Below are 24,598 nucleotides of genomic sequence, written 5' to 3'. Positions count from 1 at the left end.
GTAGACACTAGGCTGCCAGTCTCATCACTTATGAGACTAGGCGGTAGACACGTAGACACTAGGCTGCCAGTCTCATCACTTATGAGACTAGGTGGTAGACACGTAGACACTAGGCTGCCAGTCTCATCACTTATGAGACTAGGTGGTAGACAAGTAGACACTAGGCTGCCAGTCTCATCACTTATGAGACTAGGTGGTAGACACGGAGACACTATACTGCCAGTCTCATCACTTATGAGACTAGGTGGTAGACACGTAGACACTAGGCGGCCAGTCTCATCATTATGGGACTAGGCGGAAGACACGTATAGACACTAGTCCGTCAATAACTCATATAAAAAGAGAACCCCGCTTTGAACGTCTTCGCCGCGGCAGTGCCTCGGAGAGTGATTGTTACAGAATCGAAGATGTCGCGCTGAAAATTAAAACCATATTAGGTGGTAATTTTAACTCTGAGGCACAGAGTGATTATATATGTTCTAGTGATTTATTATTTTTTCAAGACCAACAATGTGTAGACATTTTTTCGATTTATTTCTAATAAACAATGAATGAGATTTGATTTCGAACGGTAATGCAAAACGAATGATAGAGGAGTCAGCAGGTGACAGCGAACAAGTTATTAGACAAAAAAATGTATAAACTAATGCAGCCCTGCAATAGAGTGCATGTGGCAGGGAACGAAGGAAATTAACTTTCAAATGCGAAGAACGAATAAATAACCTATTTAAAAAATTTTTACAATTATGATTGAAATTAGAGTGATTATTTAGCTGGGACCAATGTTGAGTAATTTCACAATAAGGTCGTGACTCAATGCGATTGCAAATAACTTGCACATAAATCTTCACTGAAATTGTGTGCAAATAAATTCTTCGAATAACTCGATTCTTGTAATGTGAGGAGACGGTACAGCGCTTTCTATAACTGACCCATTCATCGGTGCACAAATTAACGTTTTCTGAAGTGCCGTGCAGAATTCTTTCAAGGCCCAGCGTGTAGCCGTCGCAAGACCCGTCAGCGCCAGAAAAATAACCAGCATAGAGAACGAACAGTGTAGTAGGTGACGTGAAGGTGACGTTGCAGTTGTAGGTCGGACCATCGGGGAAAGCCTTGCATCCAAGCCCGGGATGTGAGTACACCAAAAATTTATCTCCTCTATTTTGAGGCGAGAGTTGGATGGTTTTGCCGCATTCGTTTACTGCAAATTGAAATTAATTAATTAACTCACTGCAACTTAAAAATTATCATTGAAGTGTGAGGTCGACATCACAGTGTAAGACTGTAAGGGATAGAAATAGTTGATCATTGATGATGAGGCAGTAATATTTGCTTAGAATTATGTTTTTTTCGTAATTTCTTATTGTCATTTGGTTTAGAGTTCAGAGGAAATAAAGTGCGGAAGGCCAAGGATAGATGATTGTTTTGCCGCGGAAAGCCTGAGCGGAGTAAAGCTTCGAAACTCAGGTTTCAGGACGAGCTCAAGTTTGAGTAGAAGCAGTGAAGAAGATGAAGCCGAGAATTATTCAGGAGTGTTTTTTCAGTATAATAGTCTACACTACGTTGATTATTTAATTCGATAATTAGAAGACCGTAGTGGAATGAAGTGTTTTCATAAGCTTTATCAGTAACCCTAAACCTATAAGGTATCGTTGGAATGTTGGGGGTTTCTCAGGGCCCCAAAACACGAAAAATTTAAGTTTATTCTCAAATCTTGATGTAATCTAAGATACACAAATAAATACGTTAACCGCGTATTACCGCCACACGTCCATTGCAGACATGCTCGATTGGATAACAATAACAACGGGGGAAATTCTTCACATCCTATTTAAACACGTCGCAAGTCTCCGTTATGTTGACTCCAAAAAAATAGATGAAGAGGCTCAATTAACGTAAATGAATTCTTTCATTTTCTTTCATGACCTTGCATGACGTATTATGTTGACTAAGACATTATTGTGTATGTTATATTAAGCATTCATTCAGATTCCATTATTAGTTTTCGTGACATTTTTTTTTTCTTAGTGAAACATTAGTTATGGTGACATTTGCTGACAACACAGAACTGCAAAAAAAACACTCAATATAAATTGTCACTATTTTGTTGAATGATCTTTATGTAGTTTTATAGAAAGGCTTTCTTTTTCAATTAGAGCTATTTATGATGTTCTTCGCCTGTTTTCAAGTACAACATCATTACGTTACTCGACTGAGTGCTGCCCAGGCCCATCCCCCTCCGGAGCGTCGAGCCGGTCTTGCCACACTCTGCATGATCAGTTGGGACACTTCCACTGGCTTATTCCATAGATCTTCAGGCTGCAGGCTGGATGGAATTTCAGCACACCCAAACAGATGTTGTGTGTTGTGGGTGTGGTTTTGACACAGAGGGCATGATGGTGTTGGGTAATTAGCCTCATCGATCTTATTGAGGTATTCTCTAAGCATTGGGCATTTCCCCGCCCTTAACTGCGCCAATGTACGCCTCATGCCTCGGTCCAAAGTCCTCTCTGTTACGTTCACTTTAGGTGCTGGTGCGTTTAGAATCTTGTTGGGTGTTCTCGACTCTAGATATCTCTCAACTGCGGTGGTATGCAACGTCTTCATGTTTCTATTCACCTCCACGCTGCTATCACTATTGTTGTTGTTGCAGTCGCACACTTTTATGCTATACGCACTGTTGTATATGGTCTTTTTCATGAGTCTGATTGGCTTTTGATTTATCATACTTCTCAGTGGGTGTTCTTCCAGTTAACTCTTCTCCCTCAGCTGCGAGGCCGTCATCTGCACGTGGTTCTTCAGGGGCAGGACAGCTGTTTCGTTGTGCAGATTTTGTGCGTTGGTGTCGCGTGTGTGTTTCGTGGCGATTCTCAGGGCAGAGTTCTGAATAGTTTGAATCTTATGCCAGCCCCTGTCCGATGTTCTGGGACCCCATATACTCTGGAACTGGATGTATCAGAACTGGATGTACTTCCATACTCTGGAACTGGATGTATCAGCATCGCCTTGTTGGTATGAACAATAGTTTTCGTATCCTTCAGCTCCTGATAGGGCTTTTAATATGTTGACGTTTTTCTTTGCTTTGCTCGCAGTTATTCTTACATGTTCAGAGTATGTCATCTTTGGATCGAAAGTCAATCCCAAGATTCTCGTATGTTTCTCCATTTCCAACGTTGTTCCTCTCACATTGAGTTCCAGGTTGACGCTGTACTGCTTGGGATCCGGTGTTAATAGTGCGACTTGAGTTTTCTTTGTGTTGAGCAACAGGTGGTTGTTCTCTATCCATTCTGAAAGGCTGTTAAGGTAAGTAGTGATGTTGTATTTGGCTGCCCGTAGATCTTTATGACTTACCAATACCGTGATGTCGTCGGCATAGGTCACCACTTCAATTCCCTCTTCTTGCGGTGTTGGTAGGTCCGCCATGTATACGTTAAACAGTACTGGGGACAGCACTCCCTCTGAGGGACCCCTATATGATAGGTTCTTTGTCTTGATTTGCTTCCGTAGTAGTCCACATAACATTTCCGTCCTATTAGATATTTTGCTAGAAACTTAAAAATCTGTTTAGTTATTGTTGTTAGCAGCAGCATTTCTATCATGCTTTCATAATTGATTGTGTCGAAAGCGCTACTCATATCTAAGGCCGCCAATATCGTTCGATTGGGAGATGCCTTTTCCTTGAAACCTGCACAGATGACATCGTTTATTTTGGGTAGTGCCGATGTTGTTGAATGCATTCTTTTGTATCAATGTATGTGTTGGATATTGGGAATGTCGTTTACAACTTTGTCCTAAAGAACTCTTTCCAGTGCCTTCACAATTGGCGAAAGAAGCGAGATCGGTCTGTACGACATGCCGATGTTGCGCGATCTATTCCTGGCTTTGATATGGCTATTTTTCTTGCTAATTTTCACTGTTCTGGTCTGTTTTTCCTGTTGTCCACTTCATTGAATAACTTTGTTAGGTGTTTTATATATGGCCGCTGGTCCTCGATGTTTCAAGTGTAGCGGTATTATTACGTCCGGACCCTCTGATTTCTTGCTTTTTGATCTTGCTATTGCCTTCTTCACCTCATCATTAGTGATTACAACCTCTTTTCTCTGAATCTTTTTCAGCTTTCTGTTAGTTGTTCTTTTGAGCCTGCTGCTCACCTACTTTGCGGATCTCGTGCATAGTTTTTCGAAACCTTCCGCAATTTCTTTCTTGTTCTTTTTCAGCTTCGTTCCGAATTTTATCACGATGTTAGTTGCTCCCCTGTCAAAATTTAGCCGCGGCAGACGGTCTGGTTTCGGTTGCCAGTCTCGGATTAGAGATGATTCAGATGTGAAATGGCCGCATCTCATAATTAGCCGCCCAGTAGTAGCTATTTTGGGTAGTTTCATGGGAAAAAATATAAGGGTCAAATGACACACGAAATCAGCGGCTGGCCAGGCCACCATTGGCTTACCCTGCTCAGTAGCTGGCCTGAGTTCTTATAGCGCGAGCGCGACTAGCCCCTGCCTTTAGTTGTGGCGCTGCTGTCTCTTATACACATCTAGATGTGTATAAGAGACAGCCCCACGATCGCCCCAAGCTCGACGGGTATTTCACAAGATTCTCTTTCGGCGCTTATTTCGCTCCGGCAACCGGAACCTAAAGCGGACATAGAGCTTCTAATTTACACCGCAAAAAGAATTTGGGGCGACCCTGAGCCAGCGGCTGACAGGCATCCAAATTTTGATAGGGTCTTCCCTCGGTCTTACTCTGAGTTCCCTTGATCACTATCCAGTATTTATCCGTGTTTTTCTTTTGGTCCCAGTCTTCTGCTACAAATGTTTTCCATTTCTCCCTTTTATGCCTCTTGATGTTTTCACTGATATTGTTATTAAACTTTTTGATGTCATTATTTAAATTTTTACTCTTTCTGGCTGTGTTCATTTGAATTTTTGATAATTAACATACAGCAGTTGTCTGCCATCATGATATTTCGTCAACTTGGATTTCCGCTCTCCATTTCTCAAATATTTGATGAAAACATCTCTTTGTTCCTCATTTACAGCTCCAAGATTTTCTGGAGAGTAATCCACGTGTGAGTGAAGCAAATGAACTCAGAACTCATTGTAGCTCAACATTTTGTAGTTTTGTAACAATTCAGCAATCAGGACATGGAATTTCTTCTGTTTCCAAGGAAGCCTGTTACAACTAGTTTAAATGAATTCCGGGTAATCTTTTCTCCCATTTCTATTCTATGACGAAGGTTTCATCTTCTATAAGTTTTCTTATGTATGTATGTATGGCCCAACTCCCTCTTTCAGCTTAGCATAAGATAGACCAGGAAATTTTTCATGAATATACTTGAAACAATTTCCATTTTGCTTAATGTTTTTACAAACTGTTCCACTAGCCCCAAATTGATTTGAAGCGGAAGAGGCAAGATCTTATTTGGGATCGTTTAAACTTAGTGTTTGAACATTTTCAACTCTGCTAATAAGAGCCTTTCTAATTGTCCACGTCTGTCTGACTTAGTGTTGTCTTTTTGTCACGGCTATCCCATTCACAGAGTGTTTATTAACAAAATACTGTTTAACCAACTAGTTAAACATGCGAAATTGTTTTCATCGCTAAGCAAATATTTAATATCTTACGATGGCGATTAATTTTTTTTAAGTTCATCGTACCAGCTTTTCCCATAAGCTGAAGTAAGTTTAGTTGGACTCCTCGGTACTCATGTATGACACCTCATTCTAATTTTTGCAGCAATTATAACATTGGTTATTGGACTAACTGGCAAACACAATGGTTATTGGTATAACCAGCAAACACAACGCTTATTTGTTCCCTTAGTTATGAAAACAAATTATGTGCTCTGGTGCTCACGTATGTAATAAGTCGGCCAAATTGTGTTGACGAGGACGGGCATCCCGCATGGGGTGTCAGTGACGCAAGAAGCCACGTCCAAATAGTAGACAGGAGCAGCGTTGAAACCGTCTTCTCGAGGTAAGACATAATAGTACTGGGGATTTTGGACCGCTGGAGGGAAAATAATCTATCATTGCTTATTTAATTAGAATATAATACAACTATAGAGTGCAATTTGATTGAATTTTAAAGTTTGAATTAATGTACGTTTTAAAATCGTATGCCGAAAACTAATAATAAATTTTTTAATAACTTTGAAAATTTCGCGCGCTAAAATACTCAGTGCCACTCATAAGGCGGCAGCAGAAGACGATAACTGAAAAAATAAAGATGGAGAAATAAAATCAAATTCTATCGTGTCGTGTTTACCATCTTGAGGCTGGCAGCTCCCATCAATAAATCAGGTGCATAGAGCCTATAATAAGCTAGTTTCTGCACTCTTAACAGTCCCCATGTCAAACTTTCACTTGGCAAAAATGAAGATCAGCTCCATTTCATCGTGATTATGGGAATGACGTGCGTAAGAGCAAAATAATTGGTAACATTTCAAACAAACTCAGCGGCAGATGTCATCAGGACAAGGAGACATTCCTATTACGTGCCTGCCACCTACGGTGCGTGGTGCACAGTTCAAGCGCTGCTTCAAATTTTACTGGATTAAAGAAACTATACCTCCTCAAGATTAGGTATTGTTAAAGCGGTGTTGAGCGAACTTAAGATTGTTCCTTTTAGTTTGACACGAGCAATAAGTATTTCAGACATTTTAAACTACTTACCATATCCGTCAAATGATTGCAAATCTTGAGAAAGGACATCCGAGAAGAAATTCACGAGCTGGTACTTCTTGAATACGATGTTTTCGACAGTGGTGTTGATGTAGGGAGCGGTACCTGTTGAGATATACATAGGTAAACCACGATTTACTGTCAAGGTTAAACGATTTGTTAAACAGAAGGGTCTTTTTAATAGAGGTGGATAACAAATAACTATCCTAGGCAAGTGAATATTTGGTCGGAGGTTAGCATGAGGAATGAGCGCCAATAAGTTTTAAGGAAAGGTATGAGCACAATCTCCAGGGAACCTGACCGATGGTGTCACCTGCTCGCTATTAGCTGGAAAGACCTTGGAGCTATGTAGTGGTAGCGACTTGTGTGATTATACCTCGCTTATCGTAAGATTTAGTATCCAAAGTTTGGGTACGATTGTCTCTCAGTACTATTTATACAAGTGATTGTTATTTCATATACTTTGGTCCTAAACCGTTGTGCACAACTGGTTCTGCAGTGTAACCCCGAACGTTTACGAGATTACTATACTATGCACAATTTCCCTAAATAGAGGAAGAACATCCTACTGAAAACGTATAAGACCCTGAAATAATCACCATAGCGGTAGTTTAGCGCATGGCATAAACTAAGCTCACATTTAAATGCGCACGCCTACACTTACTCTCTACAATAATCCAAGATACACACCGGTAAGGACACGCACATTCACCCCCTCATGTGGATATTAGTAAACCTGAACTCACACTGGCTCAGAGTTACCGGCCTTTATTTTTCCTTAACTCAATCATATCCATCGGAACTCCACAAATGCGAGCTTTCACGCTGAACTTCTAACTTTTTCAAGACACCCCCCGCACTCAATGTTGACAGGCAAGGTCTGCTGAGGGCCATGTGGCGAAAGTCAGGGTGCTTTTACATGGGGCTAGAATTAGATCAGAGTATTCAATGCATATATTTGCACTCAAAATATTGAGATTATTTTTTTCAGTAAGTAGCTGATGCAAATGCGTCTGAAGCAGTACAGGTTGATAATGTGCCACCAAGTATTGGCAGTGATGCTGCAGTAACCGTAATGTGCCCATCTGTGCCACTCTATATCGCTCTAGGGGGCGAATATTTCTAATGTTATAAACTCTGTCTTGTCCCAACGGCGCCAGTTCAAAGAACGCCAAGAGGTGTTCGAATGATATTGAACTGTTCTTATCAATATTTCAAATGTATGATCTACGGTATAATATGCGTCGCGATGAATATTCCAGCAAAAACTAATGGAGAAAGTAGTGTTTTGAAACTTGAACCGTACCTTATCATTTCTCTTACGCAAACTCTACGCTGATCTACATAGTTTTTCACCTCCTCAGCAGGTTCCATTGCCTGCTTCATCAAACGCTTCCTCAATCTCGTCGTTACCGTTACGTTCCATATTCAACCATGCACAGACCTCTCTCGACGGCTTTGAACGAGGTCTGTACGACGAACTGGCACTTGCGGATGCAAAAATACTGTTTACCAAATATTATCCTCGTAATTAAGCTTTCAGCCGGCAAAACTGGGAGTGCAAAAACTTGCAGCGCGTACCCGCAGCTAATACTAGCCGCGTGAAAAATTGCCTTTAGGCTCAAGATTAGTGTAAGTCCCGGCCGCGCATAATAAAGTCACTTGAACAACACTTTTGCCCTCTAACGCTAGCCTGCTAGGTGTTATTTATGATTTACGTGGGAGTTACGCGAGAGTCTTGTGAATACAGATGGATGTAGTCAGATGACGATGAATTTATTGTATTTGGTTGTGGAATCAGAAATAGTTCACTCAAGCAACTAAAACCTTAACACATTTATTTATTTCAGGGTTCCCGCGATCGCTGACATTTCGACTTTAGAGCAAATTCTCTGCTGCACAAATCAAATCCTAATTCTACGTTCATCTATTATTCCAGTGAAAATTGTAATGTGTAACATGATTTTATGTGATGCTGGTCAACTGAACTACGAATTTTGCATCTTATTTGCATACACATTAATTTGCATACACATTAATGTTACAGCTTATCCATACAAGTATCTCAGGGACTCACTGAAAGGCACAGTTGCAGGGGGTCCGTAGGAAACGCTGGAATTCGCAACGTAAATGACTTTCTCGCCACCAAGACAGGAGCAGAGCTTCCTGTTGAATTGGTAAGCCGTGCAGGTTCCATCGAACGCAAAGGCAGTCATATCTGGAAAAATTTAATTCGCTTAGTGGTAATTTTGTATGTGATTCACAGAAATGGGATTAATGCTTAAGTGATTAATATATGTCATTGAATTTGTATCTCACAAGAGCCGCAGGAGTAAAAACAGATTTTGCAATCACTGCTCCTTATTACTGAGTTTACATGCTTGTTGATGGATCACCTTGTGAACTGAATTTTTAATGTCGATAATAATTAGCTAGTCAGAGGGGAAAACCGAAATCAGATAGTAATTTTATTATGCCTCACTCTAACCCAACCAATACTTAACATAGGTTTCGAATTGTTTAGAAGTATGGCATAAAGTTCCCCCAATTGAAGGCAACTTTGGCACAACCACTTGAAAACACGTCATAATAAATTTGCAAAACAATGGAGAGTTGTTAACATGGTTTTGATACATATAAGGATACATAGTTTGTTTACACATTAAGATACATTGACAAATAATATATTAAATGCTTTATGATATGGAGCTGATTACATTATGTCAGGTCCCTAAATTTGGGCCAATCAGACCTTAGCTGATCGTATCTTTCAACTAACATTTTGTTTCGTCAAAGTCGACTGATAATTACAAACGTGCGCAAAAAGTTTCATAATTAGGCTTGATTCACAACATACTGCCCAGCCCCCACCAGTCACGGTCCAGTCCAATATTATTTACTGCATTTCAATAGAAGCTTGCACACCAGCCGTGCAAAGCACTTGTCATGCCAAGAACGGTCAAGCCACGATCAAGGCAAAAGATATTTAGACCGGGACGTCACTGGCATGGGAAGAAAAGAACTGAAATGATGAAAACAATACGAAAAGGCCTAAAGTAAGGACTACGAAGGGGATTGAAGTGAGGACTACGAAACCGATTGAAGTGAGGACTAATAAAGGGACTGAAGTGAGGTCTGCGAAAGGGACTGAAGTAAGGACTACGAAAGGGATTGAAGTCAGGACTACGAAAGGGATTGAAGTGAGGACTACGAAACGGATTGAAGTTACGGATTGAAGTGAGGACTATAATAAAGGGACTGAAGTAAGGTCATTAAGGTCTGCGAAAGGGACTGAAGTAAGGACTACGAAAGGGATTGAAGTGAGGCTACGAAAGGGATTGAAGTGAGGACTAATAAAGGGACTGAAGTAAGGTCTGCGAAAGGGACTGAAGTGAGGACTACGAAAGAGAGTGAAGTTAAGACTACGAAAGGGACTGAAATGTGGACTAATGAAGGGACTGAAGTAAGGATTGCGAAAGGGACTGAAGTGAGAACTACGAAAGGGACTGAAGTGAGGACTAATAAAGGGACTGAAGTTGGGACTACGAAAGTGACTGAAGTTGGGACTATACGAAAGGGACTGAAGTTAGGACTACGAAATGGACTGAAGTAAGAACAACGAAAGGGACCGAAGTAAGGACTACGAAAGGGACTGAAAGGGAGGACGACCCGTGACCGAACTAAACATGCAAATGCACCTAGCTGGGAACGGTCCGTTACTGGCATATGCCTGACACGTGTCAGGCAGAAAGGTGAGAATCATGCCTAAATAAGCCCGGAAGTCAAGACTCGAAACCGCGTCGTTGTATCGGTGATACAGTAGATCGCCGCCTTTGGTCTGGTCAGCCTTGCCCGTATGCAAGGTAAGTTCATCCTGAAGGCTGCTACCAATATTCTGTCAGTAGAACTAAACATTTTATCATCAGATATCGTTTGCGATAACCTTTTGGTGTTATCCAAGTAGTGAAATAGCAATAACAAATTAAAAGCTAATAATAAGTGTCTCTCGGACTTAGTGCGTCATTCTCCGATAAAAGGAAAAATGCTTTCCCCCATGATGGAATTAAAAGTAGGTTTCTCACTTGCCAAAGCAGACATTCTTGCGCACTGAACCACATCCGAAGCTGCGATGTTATTGGACGCAGTCGTTACGGAGGCCAAATCGCTCGCCGTGATCGGAAGGCGTCGATACGTCTGAAGAAAGGATACACGTTAGCGTCGGTACGTCTGAAGGAAGAATACACGTTAGCGTCGGTACGTCTGAAGGAAAGCCTCACTTTAGCGTCGGTACGTCTGAATAAAGGACGCACGATACCGTCAGCACGTCTCAAGAAATAATACATGTTAGCGTCGGTACGTTTGATGGAAGGACACACGTTAGCGTCAGTACGTCTGGAGTAATGACACATGTTACCGTCTTTACGTCTGCAGGAAGGGCACACGTTAGCGTCGTTGCGTCAGAAGGAAGGACACACGTTAGGCGTTGGTACGTCTGGAGGGATGGCACACTTTAGCGTCGTTACATTTTAAGGAAAGACATAAGTTATCGTCGGAATGTCTAAGAATGACACACGTTAGCGTCGTTACGTCTGTAGGAAGGACACACATTAGCTTCGGGCTTCGGTATGTTTGAAGGAAGGACACACGTTAGAGTCGGTACCTCCGAAGAAAGGGCACACGTTATCGTCGGTAGTACTGAAGGAAAGACACACGTTAACGTCGGTACGTCTGAGAGAAGCACACACTTTAGCGTCGGTACAGCTGAAGGAAGGACACACGTTATCATCGGTATATATGAGAGAAGGATACACGTTACCATCGGTACGTCTGAAGAAATTACATACATTAGAGTTGGTACGTCAGAAGGAAGAAGACACGTTAGCATCGGTAGGTCTGAAGGAGGGACACACTTTAGCGTCGTAATGTCTGAGAGAAGGACACACGTTAGCGTCGGTACGTCTGAAGGAAAGACACAAGTTAGCGTCGTAATGTCTGAGAGAAGGACTCAAGTTTACCTTGGTACGTCTAAAGGAAGGACACACGTTAGTGTGTTCTTTCCTCGTTAGCATCAGTACGTCCGAAGGAAGGACACGTTAGCGTCGTAACGTCGGAGGAATGACACACTCTAGCGCGGGTATATACGTCTCAAGGAAGGACACACGTTGGCATGTGTATATCTAATGGTAGGACACACGTTATCGTATGTGCGTTTGAAGAAATGTCACACGTTAGCGTCGTTGCGTCTGAAGGAAGGACTCACGTTGTATAGCGTCGGTACGTCTGATAGATGGACACAAGTTAGTGTCGGTACGTCCGAAGGAAGGACACACGTTAGCGTCGGTAAGGATATATGGACACGTTTTCGTCCATATGTTTAAAGGAAAGACTCACGTTGCTCCACCTGTTAATCATTTATTAAGTCTCATAAAATATGTAAACAGCGAGTGTGATTCATGCATTAGCTCAAAATACGAGTATTAATTCTACTCAAATGAATGAAATTCAATATACCGGCATGAAAAAAGTGATGACAGGTAAACGACTCGAAAAATAATTCACAATATCATGGAGCAATATGCAAAAATTCGTGGAACAAAATCGGCAGGGGATAAATCGCTATGTCTCAAACATGTTTCCAGCTTGATATTGAAAAAATGTATATGACCTGATAGGGTCTATATACTTTCCGCTGGGAGTGCTGCAAGTGTTTTTTTTTTTGTATTTGCAAGGCTCACCACCATCGATTTCGGCCCTCGCATCGTCAGGGTCCTGAAGCGCACGGAAGTGGTGGTCGCCCGACAGCCCTGCAGTCCAGACGAGCGCGAAGCCACGTTTACCTGCGGGTGAACATGGGTGAATTACTAGAAATGTTGAAGGTTAATAATTACAAATAAAGTTCGTATCTGTAAGCGATGAAAAGTTAAGATTTTTTTCAAGGATTTATATAAGGCTATGAGTGGGCTTTGGGTGAAAGTGCGTGGATCACAGTTAGAGAATTAAATTTGACTTTGTTGATGTATCGATGTACTTCAGTGTGTGTTTGATTCAGAATAGGTTACACTGACACAATTTGGCTCGGTCAAAGAGCACAGACGTGTTATGCTTCCGACGTGCAATTAATCGATTCGATGTTGCTGAATGCGAAAGATTAAACGTAGTTTCGTGAACGTGATCGTAAATCATTTCCAATCAAATGATCGGATTGATCATGATAACTGTATTCAATTAATGACTAATTAATTGAGCACACAACATTAATTACAAATGGAATCTTTCAGTTCCATTTTTAATTGACCAAAACCTAAAATTATCTCATGTCTCAACTAGAACAAACAAAAACTTTCTGTAAAATTTTACAAATGTTCAAACTTTGCCCATAACTTTGTATATATTATATACAAGAATGTAAATTTCGATATATATAAAGTCCCACGGTGTAAATGCTCTAATCTTCTACTCTAACATCAGGGGAACATGCGTTGTTAAAAAAAATAAAAAATGCGAGCATTTTGGGTCTAAAGAAACTTAGAGCCTAGCTGTAACATTTTTTTGCACGAAAGTTAACTTAATAAAACATAACCGCACCAAACGGATTATGGACAAGTGGTAATCTAACTAGCAAATAGAATATTGTAGCAGCTCACGGTACTCACGCTGTCGGGATACGACGCCATGGAGAGTCCAAAGCACAGCGCCTGCAACACAGAATAAGTTAAAATGAAAGGCGAGAACAGTATTGGGAAAATAAATTAATGTAAATAACAGTACATAAGGCATTAGAATAAGAAATAATAACAACTATCTTCGGATATATTCAGAATTGGATTGCTGCATTAGAAGTTGATTTAATCATGATAACTATACAAGAAGATACGTAGTGTTTGTGGTGCAAAAAGAAGCAGTAACCGTGCAATTAAAGTGAGGACATTTTTGTGAGACTGGCAAATGGTAAAAGCGAATCTCAATAAATTTTCAGTGCTCTTAAATTAACTCGCATAGACGATGCTTATTAATGAAAGGAACTTTTGGGAAATTTATGACAACCAAAAATATGCTCGATGTACCTTCTCAAAAAAATATGTTAGCCGTTGGCAACTGAGTGAGTTTCAAGAATGTCAATTCATTGCAATTAATTTTCAAATTGATTATTATTGAGGATCTCGCAGCTGATTATGTCAGATGATTTTCCTAAATTAAAATATAAAAAATTATGTTCGTCTATGCATAATTGTCATTAAGTGCATTTAGTTAGCTCCTATAAAATAAAATATTTAGGAATTAGCATTCGCAAAGTCGGCCTGTGTAAAACGAATTCCCGTAATAAAAATAAACTCTCATTGACAATCTATTAAGAAAGGTTTCAAACATATTTGATATCTGGTATTTAATGCCGACTGGTTTTAATTTTGAGGCATGTAACCTGTGAACATTTCAACGCGGTCATACAATATGTTATATACACAATTGCATTAAAGATAAATAAGCAAAAATGAAGCATGCACCGAGAATCCAATAAGTGTTTGCTCGTCATTCAATTGTCACGCAGCAAAATAGCTAAGTTTAACACCGTATATTTTGATGACATGTCTCATGAACAAACATAAGTTGACGACAGTCTCACCGAAGTGAAGAGGCCAGCGAGGATGTTCTTTATGCGAAGCTCCTTCATCATTCTGACTATAAGGTTTCTTTTCACTTTTAACAACTTTCAAACAATGATAATAGTCACTGTAAAAAAATTCATTAGGTTTTGTATTAAATGTTATTTTACCATATTTTACCTACACACACAATCCTTACTACCGTTATACCAGTAGAGTACGACAACCATAATAGAAGAATAGCATCATCCACAACGTTCTATTAGCCAACAAAATTTTAAGACATCAAAGGTCTGAACTGGATTTACATATTTGATGTAATAAGATGTGGTGTCTTCACAATTATAGGATACTTCTGGTATTTAAGAACAATAAGAATTGTTGACGAAGCTCGTCGAGACAAAAGAATCAGAGTTAAAAATAAGGAAAGGGAGAAAATAAGGATTTGGCTGGTGATATGCGATTCCAACGAAATCGGAGAACATCGACGTGTTCACAAACCATTAAAAAACTGGGAAACTGTCTAACTGGAAAAACAACAATCCCTATCGCTGCGAGTGATCCCAGAGAGTAATCAGATAGCTCATTAAGACTGTGTCAGTGATCTGGCCAGTCTCTGCAATATCGTAATTGTACACACAAGTGATAATTCCGGTATTCTAATGGGTAAATATCAGGAGGAGTTTGTGAAGTAAAGGAATCAAATCTTCCTCGAACGGCACTCCTGCTCCCAACACCTCAGTTCACAACATACAGAACGAACACGCACCCAAATGAGCCTAGATTATAAAGAGGCTCTAAGTCGCATCGCTGTTCATTAAGAAACTCCCGCATTTTTTATTTCGAATAGACGATTGTAGAACAAGTATTTACAATGTATACAAGAAGGCATATTTCCTAAGCAGGCATTTCCACGCAAAGCGAGAGAACAGGTGCTTTCAAATAACCCATGATCACGGCAGTAGCTGGCAATCGGAGAGCGAAACGTGAATTTTGACCACATTTTAAAGCAGAGTAATATCGCGATAAGAAAAAGCCATCAGTTATGATTTTTGTCTATGGGTAGAACTATTCCATCTTTCTTAGATGATAAAGCAAGTCATGTATAGAAGCTGTGGTAAAAATAAACGACGAAAGTTCAGAGTACTGAGCAACCCTTTAAAACTTCGTGGTATCGACAAGGCTACGCAGCAGCCAGAATGCTTAAGCGTGGCACATTACGCATGAAGCCTCGTCACATATGTAGTCAGTACGAGCATGTATGTAATCTTTATCATCACTGAAGAGGAGTGCGTGCTCTTGGCAGTCCGCGTCTAAAAATTCACAATTAACAAAAATTTATTTCTGTGAGCAAAATATATTAGAAGGCTGCGTATTTTATACGATCAATTGCTAAAATCCATTGGAGCTAGAAGCCCAAAGCATCTGCTCAAAACTGTCTTAAATTTACAAGTACAAACTCATTTTGGCCGTATCTATCTAGCCTCTGTCATGAGGCTTGACACATGGCAACGTCAAGACTCAGTGGGCAGGTGCGCAGCGAAAAGATTGTAGGACAGAAGGCAAGAGGGGTAACCACCGCCTCACGGACGTCATCAAAATTAAGACAAACAGAGTACGAAGAGTATTTTCTAGTACAATGCAAATCTCGTCAAACCTGAGCACAAATGGAAAGGTAATATCAAAGAAGCACTGAAATTAGGAGAAAAAATGCACAGTAATTAAGGGATCGGTGATTAGGTATGTCTTAAATCTTTCCCTTGGGGAACAGTAAGCTGAGAGCTCTTTGTCAATTGCGAACGGCAAAAATTCCGCAATCTACAAACGAAGGTTTTAATTTCCTAGGGAAACTTCTTTTACCTGGAATCTCAACTCACATGTTTAGCCATTGGTAAATGAAGGATTTTTATAATAAAAGATTTTTCTCATGTAATGTATGAATTTAAATCTTTACTATGAATAATCTCAATTACGATTTACACATATTTTTCTTTAATTTTTAAAATTAAAGTTAATTGCGAAGGGATTTTTATGTATAATATTTAACCCACAGTCAACAAATCAGTGTGGAGCTTTAATAAAAATTCATAAACTTCTTGAAGAGAACGGCGAGTGTTGTGAATAATCCATTAATTTATGCAAATATAAAAATTTGCATAAAAAATATGTTGTGGACACCGAGGGTATCACTCCTTAGAATCTCCGGAATTGTGAAGCCATAGCCAATGAAGCTGTGGTGATATGCACAGTTAACATAAATTTCCATAAAGATCTATTAGAACTACCGCGAACTGCACTTTTCCTATAAACTTTATTGGTAATTTCAAATCGTACACAACTACGGTAAACTGGATGCATTGCACAAAAAATGATACTGGGCATCACAAAAAATGTTCTGACCTTTTAATTGACGACATCGCTGCATTAAATTAATAAATTCAAGTTAATTTCATTTTCACAATGTATGTTTTTCACAAAAGTCTATCCTAAATTGGAATTAATTAATCATAATAAAATTATGATGATTTGAAGGGGAGATATAACCATTTAAAAAATCGGTGAACATTTTTGCATGGCACTCGATATTAAACCAATATATATATATATATACAGTCACCAAAACTCACAACAATTTCACTCTGTCGGTGGCGAGCGCGTTTACGAACTAGCTACAAAATAATTTCTAAACCGCAAAATGAAATCTAAAATTCTAAATTTTCATTATTTCAACTATCCGCTACGAGCGACCACTCGAGACAACCTAACCGAACACAGCGCACACTCGCAGTGAAGCGGACGCAAGTGTTGCTTCAGACAGGACAAGAGAAAGCTGGCTTTGGAGTATTCAAAAAGACAACTGTTCTGTCTCATTCACAGCTGCGCTGGTAGTTATGTACGACCCGAAATTCTTCGTTACTCCACGTCTGTTTTAGTCATACATAACAAACTTATTCATAGGCAATTCTTTTTAATTTATTCATACAGAAGAATAATTAATTTGCAATAATTCTTCATTTTCTTTTTATTTATTTTATTTATATATTTGTTTATTTATTTAATAATCTGTTTTGTTCACGAAAAAGACACCGCGGTTGCATCGCCGCGTAAAATCTTTCGCCTCCTTTTATGTTTTTAAGTGGTTTAATCATTAAAATTTCTCTCATGTTAGCAATTCCATGTAAATGTTTAGTATGATATTCCTCACATGATGTCAGAATGGTGTTTTTAGAATTGGGGAATAAGTTTTAAGTGCTCGGCGGACCACATTTGTTCACAGTGATCATTATCTCGGCAGGTAACTATGACTCCCTGTGAATGATCGCGCTCCGACTGACGTTTGAATATGAGTAAATTGATGCCTTCGTGCAGCTAATAACAAACAAGTGTTCACGCTTTGATTGATGGAGTCTAATGTTTAAACCCACAACACTTCTAAAATATATTTCGATCGTATGAACAAAAATCGCTGGCATCGATGAGTAAAATAAATGCTAGACTTCATGCTGCACGCGCAGCATGAAGAGCTAGACTTCATGCTGCAGGCGTAGCATTAAAAACTAAACTTCATGCTAACTAGTAATTAGTAATGCTCTGATTGACGCACATGATCAAACTCGCAGAGCTTTGAATACATTTTTGAGTCTGGTGAATAAGAAACCTGGGCCCATACTTTCAAAAAAAGTTTAGAGATCGTAAGTTCATCAGCCAATCATTGACGGCCTTTCAAGCAAAATCCACCAATCATAGACAAGAAAATAGAGCGTAAGTACTTACGTTCACTTAACCAGTTTTGAAAGTATGGCCACAAATGAACCACGATAAAAAAAACGATGAAGCAGTAAAAGCTCGATCACGGCAATTTTTTTCCCAATGAGAACATCATGACATCGTAACTTCATTCGTGTTCGTGTTGAATAAAGTCTGTATAGACACAGCATCGTTTCTCCCGCTGGTATTCACTGTATTGTTGAACCCATTAATCGATTTGCGAATTTTCAAAAAGAAATAAAACATTAAAATAAATTCTAAATTAATTTAATTCTTTCCGGAGAACAATTTTTTTTCTGCATACTGGCAATTTTTATTTAGAAATTTCATATTCACGCGTAGATGAACTTAAGCTGGAGCTGAAAACCAGAACGTTTTGCATGAAAGGCGTTGCATTTTCCCGCTATTTCTGATGCTGGTTCATGTCTGGTTCATGCGCTATAAGGCTACCAAATAATGACAATGTGTGATAGTGATGGTTGATATCATATTTAACTGAACTATGATTCGTAAAACTATCCTCGTCCTGCAACAATATTGATCATTTCGAGGTTGAGTGGCTCTGACGTTTGCTGATGATTGCGTCGACAGTGAGAAGCTCATATTGCCGCAGGTTTTGCTCTAATATACAAGCTTCATCGTTTCAAGCAAATTACGTTGAAACGACGTTAATTACGATACTTTCTCGTTGTAAAAACGAAACTTTTGTCAATCAGAAGTTTTTCAACGGCAGATGCCTGGTGCAGTTGCGGTTTTGGCGTGTTATATTAGCCAAACCGACCAGCAAACGATTTTATAGAATTTTACGGCTACCTGAAGCTTTGGCCCGCAACTCACTGATTCAAATTAGGTACGCATTACAAGTTGGCCAGCCCGCTGAATCAAGATTTACTGCAGAGCAAATCACGCATTTTATATATTTATATCTAACTTCCATCTTCATTTTTTTTAATATTTCATTGCATCCAACATACGCGGCTTTCTATAACGTAAGTTTTAAGGGCATGCGAAAATAGCTACGTTGTACTCTGCATTTTGCGGTTCAAATTAAAAAAAAGTCGAAATTTTACGACTTTTGGGATGGAAATTTTCTTTTGGTAAATTCCCAATATTTCTATAACTTCACACGCACAAGATAATTACTAATACAATGAAAGTTTGCTCGTACACATTTTTTGGACAAAATGAAATAAAACGTGAAATGCAAAGAAAGTAAAAATTGCAAGTTATGAAAAATTTTCACATTCATATAGTTGTGAAGTATGAGCTAAAGCTTGTAAAAGTAGTATTATGATTATAACGCAAATGCCAATCGATTCTCGAGATTTATTTCAATTTGTTTGCTATTTTTGTCCGATTTCTCACACAATCCCAACGTTATTATACCCCATCTTATAAAAAAATAAATAAAAGTTTGCGGAATCAGTTGAAATTTGTATAAATGATCGTATGATATATTTAAGCTCCTTGCTGTTGTAGCTTCCAATTGAAAAGAGTTATTAACGTTATAGGCTGAAAATTTCAGTTTTACAGGGAAGCCACACAATAAAAAAACAACTCAAAAATAAGTTTAGGTTCAAATTATTACTCTTCCCAGCATCTGCTCCTTTTTCTGCGCTTATTACTCGTACGGTAACATGGTGAGGGTAACATTGACTTATGTTGCCCATTTTTGCAGTAACAATAATCTGCAAACGTATCATTGTTAGGCATATGTGTACCGATTGTTAGAATGTTTTTTTTACATATTTGAAACTGCCTCGCGTACAAACTGAAGCATCAACAAAGATAAAGTTGGCGGCATTAAGAAGGCGTTCTTCAAAAACGTCTCGGACAATTTTACGGTCAGACTCGCTGCCGGTCTCGCGGCTGGTCTTTAAAATTCAGTGAAAAAGGAATATTTCTCTAAGTAACAATGGAATACGCGAGCATGGAATATCTCTCATAGTAATGAACGTAGCTCGATGAAACACGTATTTATTAGGACCTAACACGTATTTATTAGGTACACGTATTTATTAGGACCTAACGAAGATGTTTGATTCCGGGAAAATTCTTAAATTTCGCCCTCATTCGTGAGTTATATGGCGATACGTGCCGAAATTTGCAGTCAGCAGGACATTTATCCCAAGGTACTGAACAGATTTGAACGAATTTTGAATATATATTTTTAACTATCTATAGGTGATTTTTCTTTTTTTAGATCTTCCCTACGTTCCCTACGGAAAATTTTTTTAGATTTTCCCTACGTTCGCGAGTTTTTTCCATTTCCCCTCATTCGTGATTTAAATAGGAATATGTGCTTAAATTAATGATAATAATAGAGGTTTCAGCGTTTATTAGGCCGGAGGCCTGTCGCCGATTCTTAACATCGCAGAACATTCACAGCATTTTGAGGTCTCGAACTCGCAACTCGCTGCTACAATTCTGCTGTGCTTAACCGCCCGGCCTCCTTGCCGATTCTGACCAGAAACTGGCGCACAGAGCTGGGATCAAACCCGCGCCTTTCTGCGCCAATTTTGGTAATCTGTAACCACTGGGCCACCCTGCCTCTATTAATAGGGAACAAGAAATTTCTGCTAAAATACTGAACAGATTTGAACGAAACCTTTGTATATGAATACCTAACATACCAACGGTGATGTTTAGCTCGTGACAATTTTTCCAATTTTGCCTTTGTTTGCCAGTTATACGGCTTTACGTATACGGCTTCTGGTCAATGCAAATTTAAAAACCGGCCTGAGAAATACCGGTCGTTTCTGCGTATATCCATATAACTCGCGAACGAAGGCAAATCAAAAAAATTGTCACAGGCTAAACATCACCGTTGGGAGGTAAGTTATTCATATAAAAAGTTTCATTCAAATCTGTTCAGTATTTTAGAATAAATCTCTTGTTCACTGCGAATTTAAGCACGTATTGCTGTTTAAATCGTGACAAGGGAAAATGAACAAAAATTCGCGAACGAATGAAAATTATAAAAAATTTTCACGAGCCAAACATCACCGTTGAATTGATAGGAATATATATTCAAGATTTCGTCCAAATCTGTTCAGTACTTTGGAAGAAATGTGTTGTTCACTGCGAATTTCGACACGTATTGCTATATAACTCACGAATGAAGGCAAAATCAAATAATTTTACGAGCCAAACATCATTGTACATTCTTGGTGAATACGTGTACCAAGTTTCATCAAGCTACGTTCATTACTTTGGCAGATATTACTTGTTCACTGAATTTGGAAATTGGCCGTGAGACCGGCCGCAACACCGATCGCGAGCCCAGCCGTAAATTTGTCCGACTCGTTCGTCACAGATACAAATTGGGCTCAGAAAACAGGAAAAATTACAATTTTTGACCCCAACTCTCACCTTGAAGTTGGATCGAAACCGTAAAAAATATTCATGTAGGTTATTGCGATTTTATAGAATTAGTCTATATATTTAAATTGGCAGATTTTGCACATAAAATCAAATTTTTATTGGCAGCTTCCTCACTGGTCGAAAAATTCGTCACGTACGAGTTATTAACGCGTGAAAATACAAACACTTTTTTTTAATTACAATGCTCTAGGCCAGGGGCCGTAACATGGAACGAAGCTGTATTAAAAATTACTGTTCAATTAAGCAAAAGATTTAGGATGGGCAGCGAGTAAAGAGAAACGAAAATGCTTTTGTTGAAAAGTGCGGTGAATATTAGTATTATCATGCATTCTTATAATGACATTATTACAATAGTATTACACTAAAGTACAATAACTTGAGTGACCATAAGTTCAATAGATGACGTTTGCTGCGTTCACTGACCTCCTATACCAGCGAGATTAAAGATGGAGGTCTAAATCCTCCACAGCCAGAATAATTCCCGGTACGCATCACTCGAAGAAAAATAAATTTGCTGTTGGGAATATTGAATTCCAATCGCAGTCGAAAGATAGAAATGAAACAGAACTTAGAACCTAAAGTTAGAAAGTAAAAGACACAACAGAGAAAAGCAGAGGTTAAACCTAAATACTTCTTTCGAACTAGGCCTCTTTTCAAAAATATAATAGGAATGTAAATACTCAAATCGGAAGCACCGATAGTGGAAGCTATAACTTCGGTTGCTATCGTATATTGGCACGTTACAGCGCCAGAGACTAGACGATCGAAGATGAAAAAATAGAACATCTCTGTATCTTATGACAGAACATATTCTAAAATTAATCACCAACAAAATATGGGATTATTGTTTGGAATGTAGTTCATGGATAAAACTTTAAATTCTCTTGTCATAGTTTCGGATGCAGGGCGGATGTATGAAAAAGAACACAAAACAACGTTCTTATTATCGCGCGCGGGAGCAATTCAGTTGTATCGCTTGGACATGAATTTTTCGCCTTGAATAAATAAACGGTTAGACGGAAAGCAATTAAGCGCGAAACTATTGCGCAAAAATTTGAATTCATCATGCATAGCTTGGAGTGTAGCGCAAATACGTAAGCCGCGTGGTAACAGTGTTTGAAGCCTATTCAACTTGAATCGAAATGAACTATTGCTAAAATATTGGAAATTATGCAAGTTAAAGTCGATTTCCGGAAGAGAAAAGTTTGAAAACGGCCATTAAATTCGGTAACATGCATTACAATCGAGTAAGGACAAATTATTTTTAGATTCAAGCTCCACTGTAAATTTGATGAACTATTGTTGCATATTTAGGTAATCGAAATAAATTTTGGTATGAGAGAGATGATTGATAGATTTAAAAGGTGGCATCGCAGTATTGTATTGTTAAATTCTGGCTTGAAATAAAGAGGACGATTGGCTAGTCAAGCAAAATTCTTGAAAACACATAAGAATATACGAAAAGCTGAGGGATACGGGCTGAGGGGAAGACCCATACCCAAACCGACTTTGTGATTTCAGCTTTCTCTTGTTTTCCATCCGCGTATTTTAGAATTCATGGATATTTTTAAACAGAAGCCTAAATTTAATGGAGCCAGTAGCCCAATCCACTCGAAATTGTGAATAGGTGTTTTTCGGGCTTTTTTTCCGCCATGTCTTAATTTGTAAATTATGCTGAACTTCTGTTTTTGCGAATTTCGACTGCCCTGATAGCTGATTTTATCTGTATTATAGATTTTTTGATCTGACGATATAGCTGTACGAAACGTTTTCCTTAAATATATGAATTTATGCGGATTTCCTTACTTTTCTCTTCTAAATTTCTAGATAATTTGCGGTGTAACCAATTGAGTGACAATGATTTTGGTAAATTACCATAACATACAATACACAATACCTTCAACCCAAAACTTGTTCTGATAGAAAAAAATTTCCTTCGTGTATGTTCAAGGCTGGGATGCTAGCGTCGATTTTGTACTAGTCACAAAGCCAGCACGAAGCTACTCGAAATTTTTGACACAGAAATTTACTCCCATGAAAGATAAGGAGTAAGCGAAGAAAGTAAACTAGAAATTAACAACTGATCAGCTATCGCAGATGAACGAATAAGTCGCCGGCAGCTCGATGAATGGCTCCAGATATGTTAAGTTTTTTCAATTCATTTGCATTACGAAAATAATCGGTATATTGATGAAAAAACATCGAACATGGCTTCTTAATTATGTTCGTCATTCCGTAACTCTCATAGAATATTGAAATAATTGGACAAAAGTGTTTCCTCTAAACAAGTTTGATTAAAGACCGTAGAATTATTTTATAAATTAATTTTTTGTTCTATTTTTTAGNCCTCGGTTTGATTGGCGCTGGCAAATCGAAATGCAGGTCCACAAGAGACAGTTTAATACGCTATGCTGTTTCAAATTTTAACTATTCTTCATCAAGATAACGAAGGTTTTGCAAGCGCTACAGTTAAAATTCTGTAACTACTAATATAAAAATAAAAAGTATTGTGGATGCACTCTGATGCAATATATTATTTTTTTGCCTTCTGACTGCTTCACTTCCAGGTAGTCATGGTGACCTTGGCAATGGCGTCTAGTGCAAGCTATAGCTTGTAGCAAGAGGTATTAAGCAAGTTATAGCCCGCCGACGGTGTCGTGCCATCCGTACGCGTCGAAGGGCTATGTCTACGGAGATGGTGTGTGTGAACGTAGACTTTTCTCAGAAAAGTCGAGCGCACATTGAGATTCGAAGGCATACGTGTGAAACAAATTTCCATAATATTCTTCTCGTCTATTCTAAAAATTAAAGAACCCATGAGATATTTTTAATCGTCATTTTGAAACACACATTAATGCTTTGAACATTCCAACTCGGCCAAACAAAATGTTATACTCACTAGGGCAGAGTATAGGGAACGGTGTGACACGGGACACAGTGGGACACGTCAATTATTTTATATACTAAAAATGATATCGCGCAACAGTTTGAGGAAGCTATAGCACAAAAGTTATCGCATTAATTGATGTGGTAGAGAGACGTGTTGCCCTGTCCTGCATTCCTCAGTGAGCAACATTTTGCTCTAGGAAATGAAGATGTGAGCCAAATAAATATTTTGCTATCCATATTAAATGCAATAATACTGCCCATTTTGTGAACTAA

At 38.9% G+C, this 24,598-nt stretch overlaps 1 protein-coding gene across 1 annotated transcript; it reads right to left on the bottom strand.

Annotated features, from left to right (window-relative positions):
• Positions 1 to 6: 6 nt before the first annotated feature.
• LOC108668253 lies at positions 7 to 14,394 on the bottom strand. Its single transcript, XM_018155433.2, has 9 exons — positions 14,305 to 14,394; positions 13,337 to 13,378; positions 12,419 to 12,520; positions 10,766 to 10,877; positions 8,761 to 8,901; positions 6,675 to 6,788; positions 5,857 to 6,009; positions 933 to 1,201; positions 7 to 415 (listed from the first exon to the last, which is right to left on the bottom strand). Exons 1-9 carry the CDS (start codon positions 14,353 to 14,355, stop codon positions 323 to 325), a joined length of 1,077 nt encoding a protein of 358 aa, XP_018010922.1. The 5' UTR covers positions 14,356 to 14,394; the 3' UTR covers positions 7 to 322.
• Positions 14,395 to 24,598: the final 10,204 nt, after the last annotated feature.

Source organism: Hyalella azteca, unplaced genomic scaffold, assembly GCF_000764305.2.
Source record: "Hyalella azteca isolate HAZT.00-mixed unplaced genomic scaffold, Hazt_2.0.2 contig17938, whole genome shotgun sequence".
Classification (NCBI taxonomy): domain Eukaryota; kingdom Metazoa; phylum Arthropoda; class Malacostraca; order Amphipoda; family Hyalellidae; genus Hyalella; species Hyalella azteca.
Note: the sequence above shows the minus strand (reverse complement) of the source record. Positions and strands in the feature narration are given on the sequence as shown.

Bases quoted from the DNA above. Each gene is read 5' to 3' on its own strand.
- LOC108668253 (XM_018155433.2), bottom strand. From the start codon at position 14,355: ATGATGAAGGAGCTTCGCATAAAGAACATCCTCGCTGGCCTCTTCACT. The intron at 13,379-14,304 runs GTGAGACTGTCG...TCTGTGTTGCAG, and splicing joins TCGCTGGCCTCTTCACTTCG to GCGCTGTGCTTTGGACTCTC. The intron at 1,202-5,856 runs GTGAGCACCAGA...TTCAATTTGCAG, and splicing joins TTGGCCGACTTATTACATAC to TAAACGAATGCGGCAAAACC.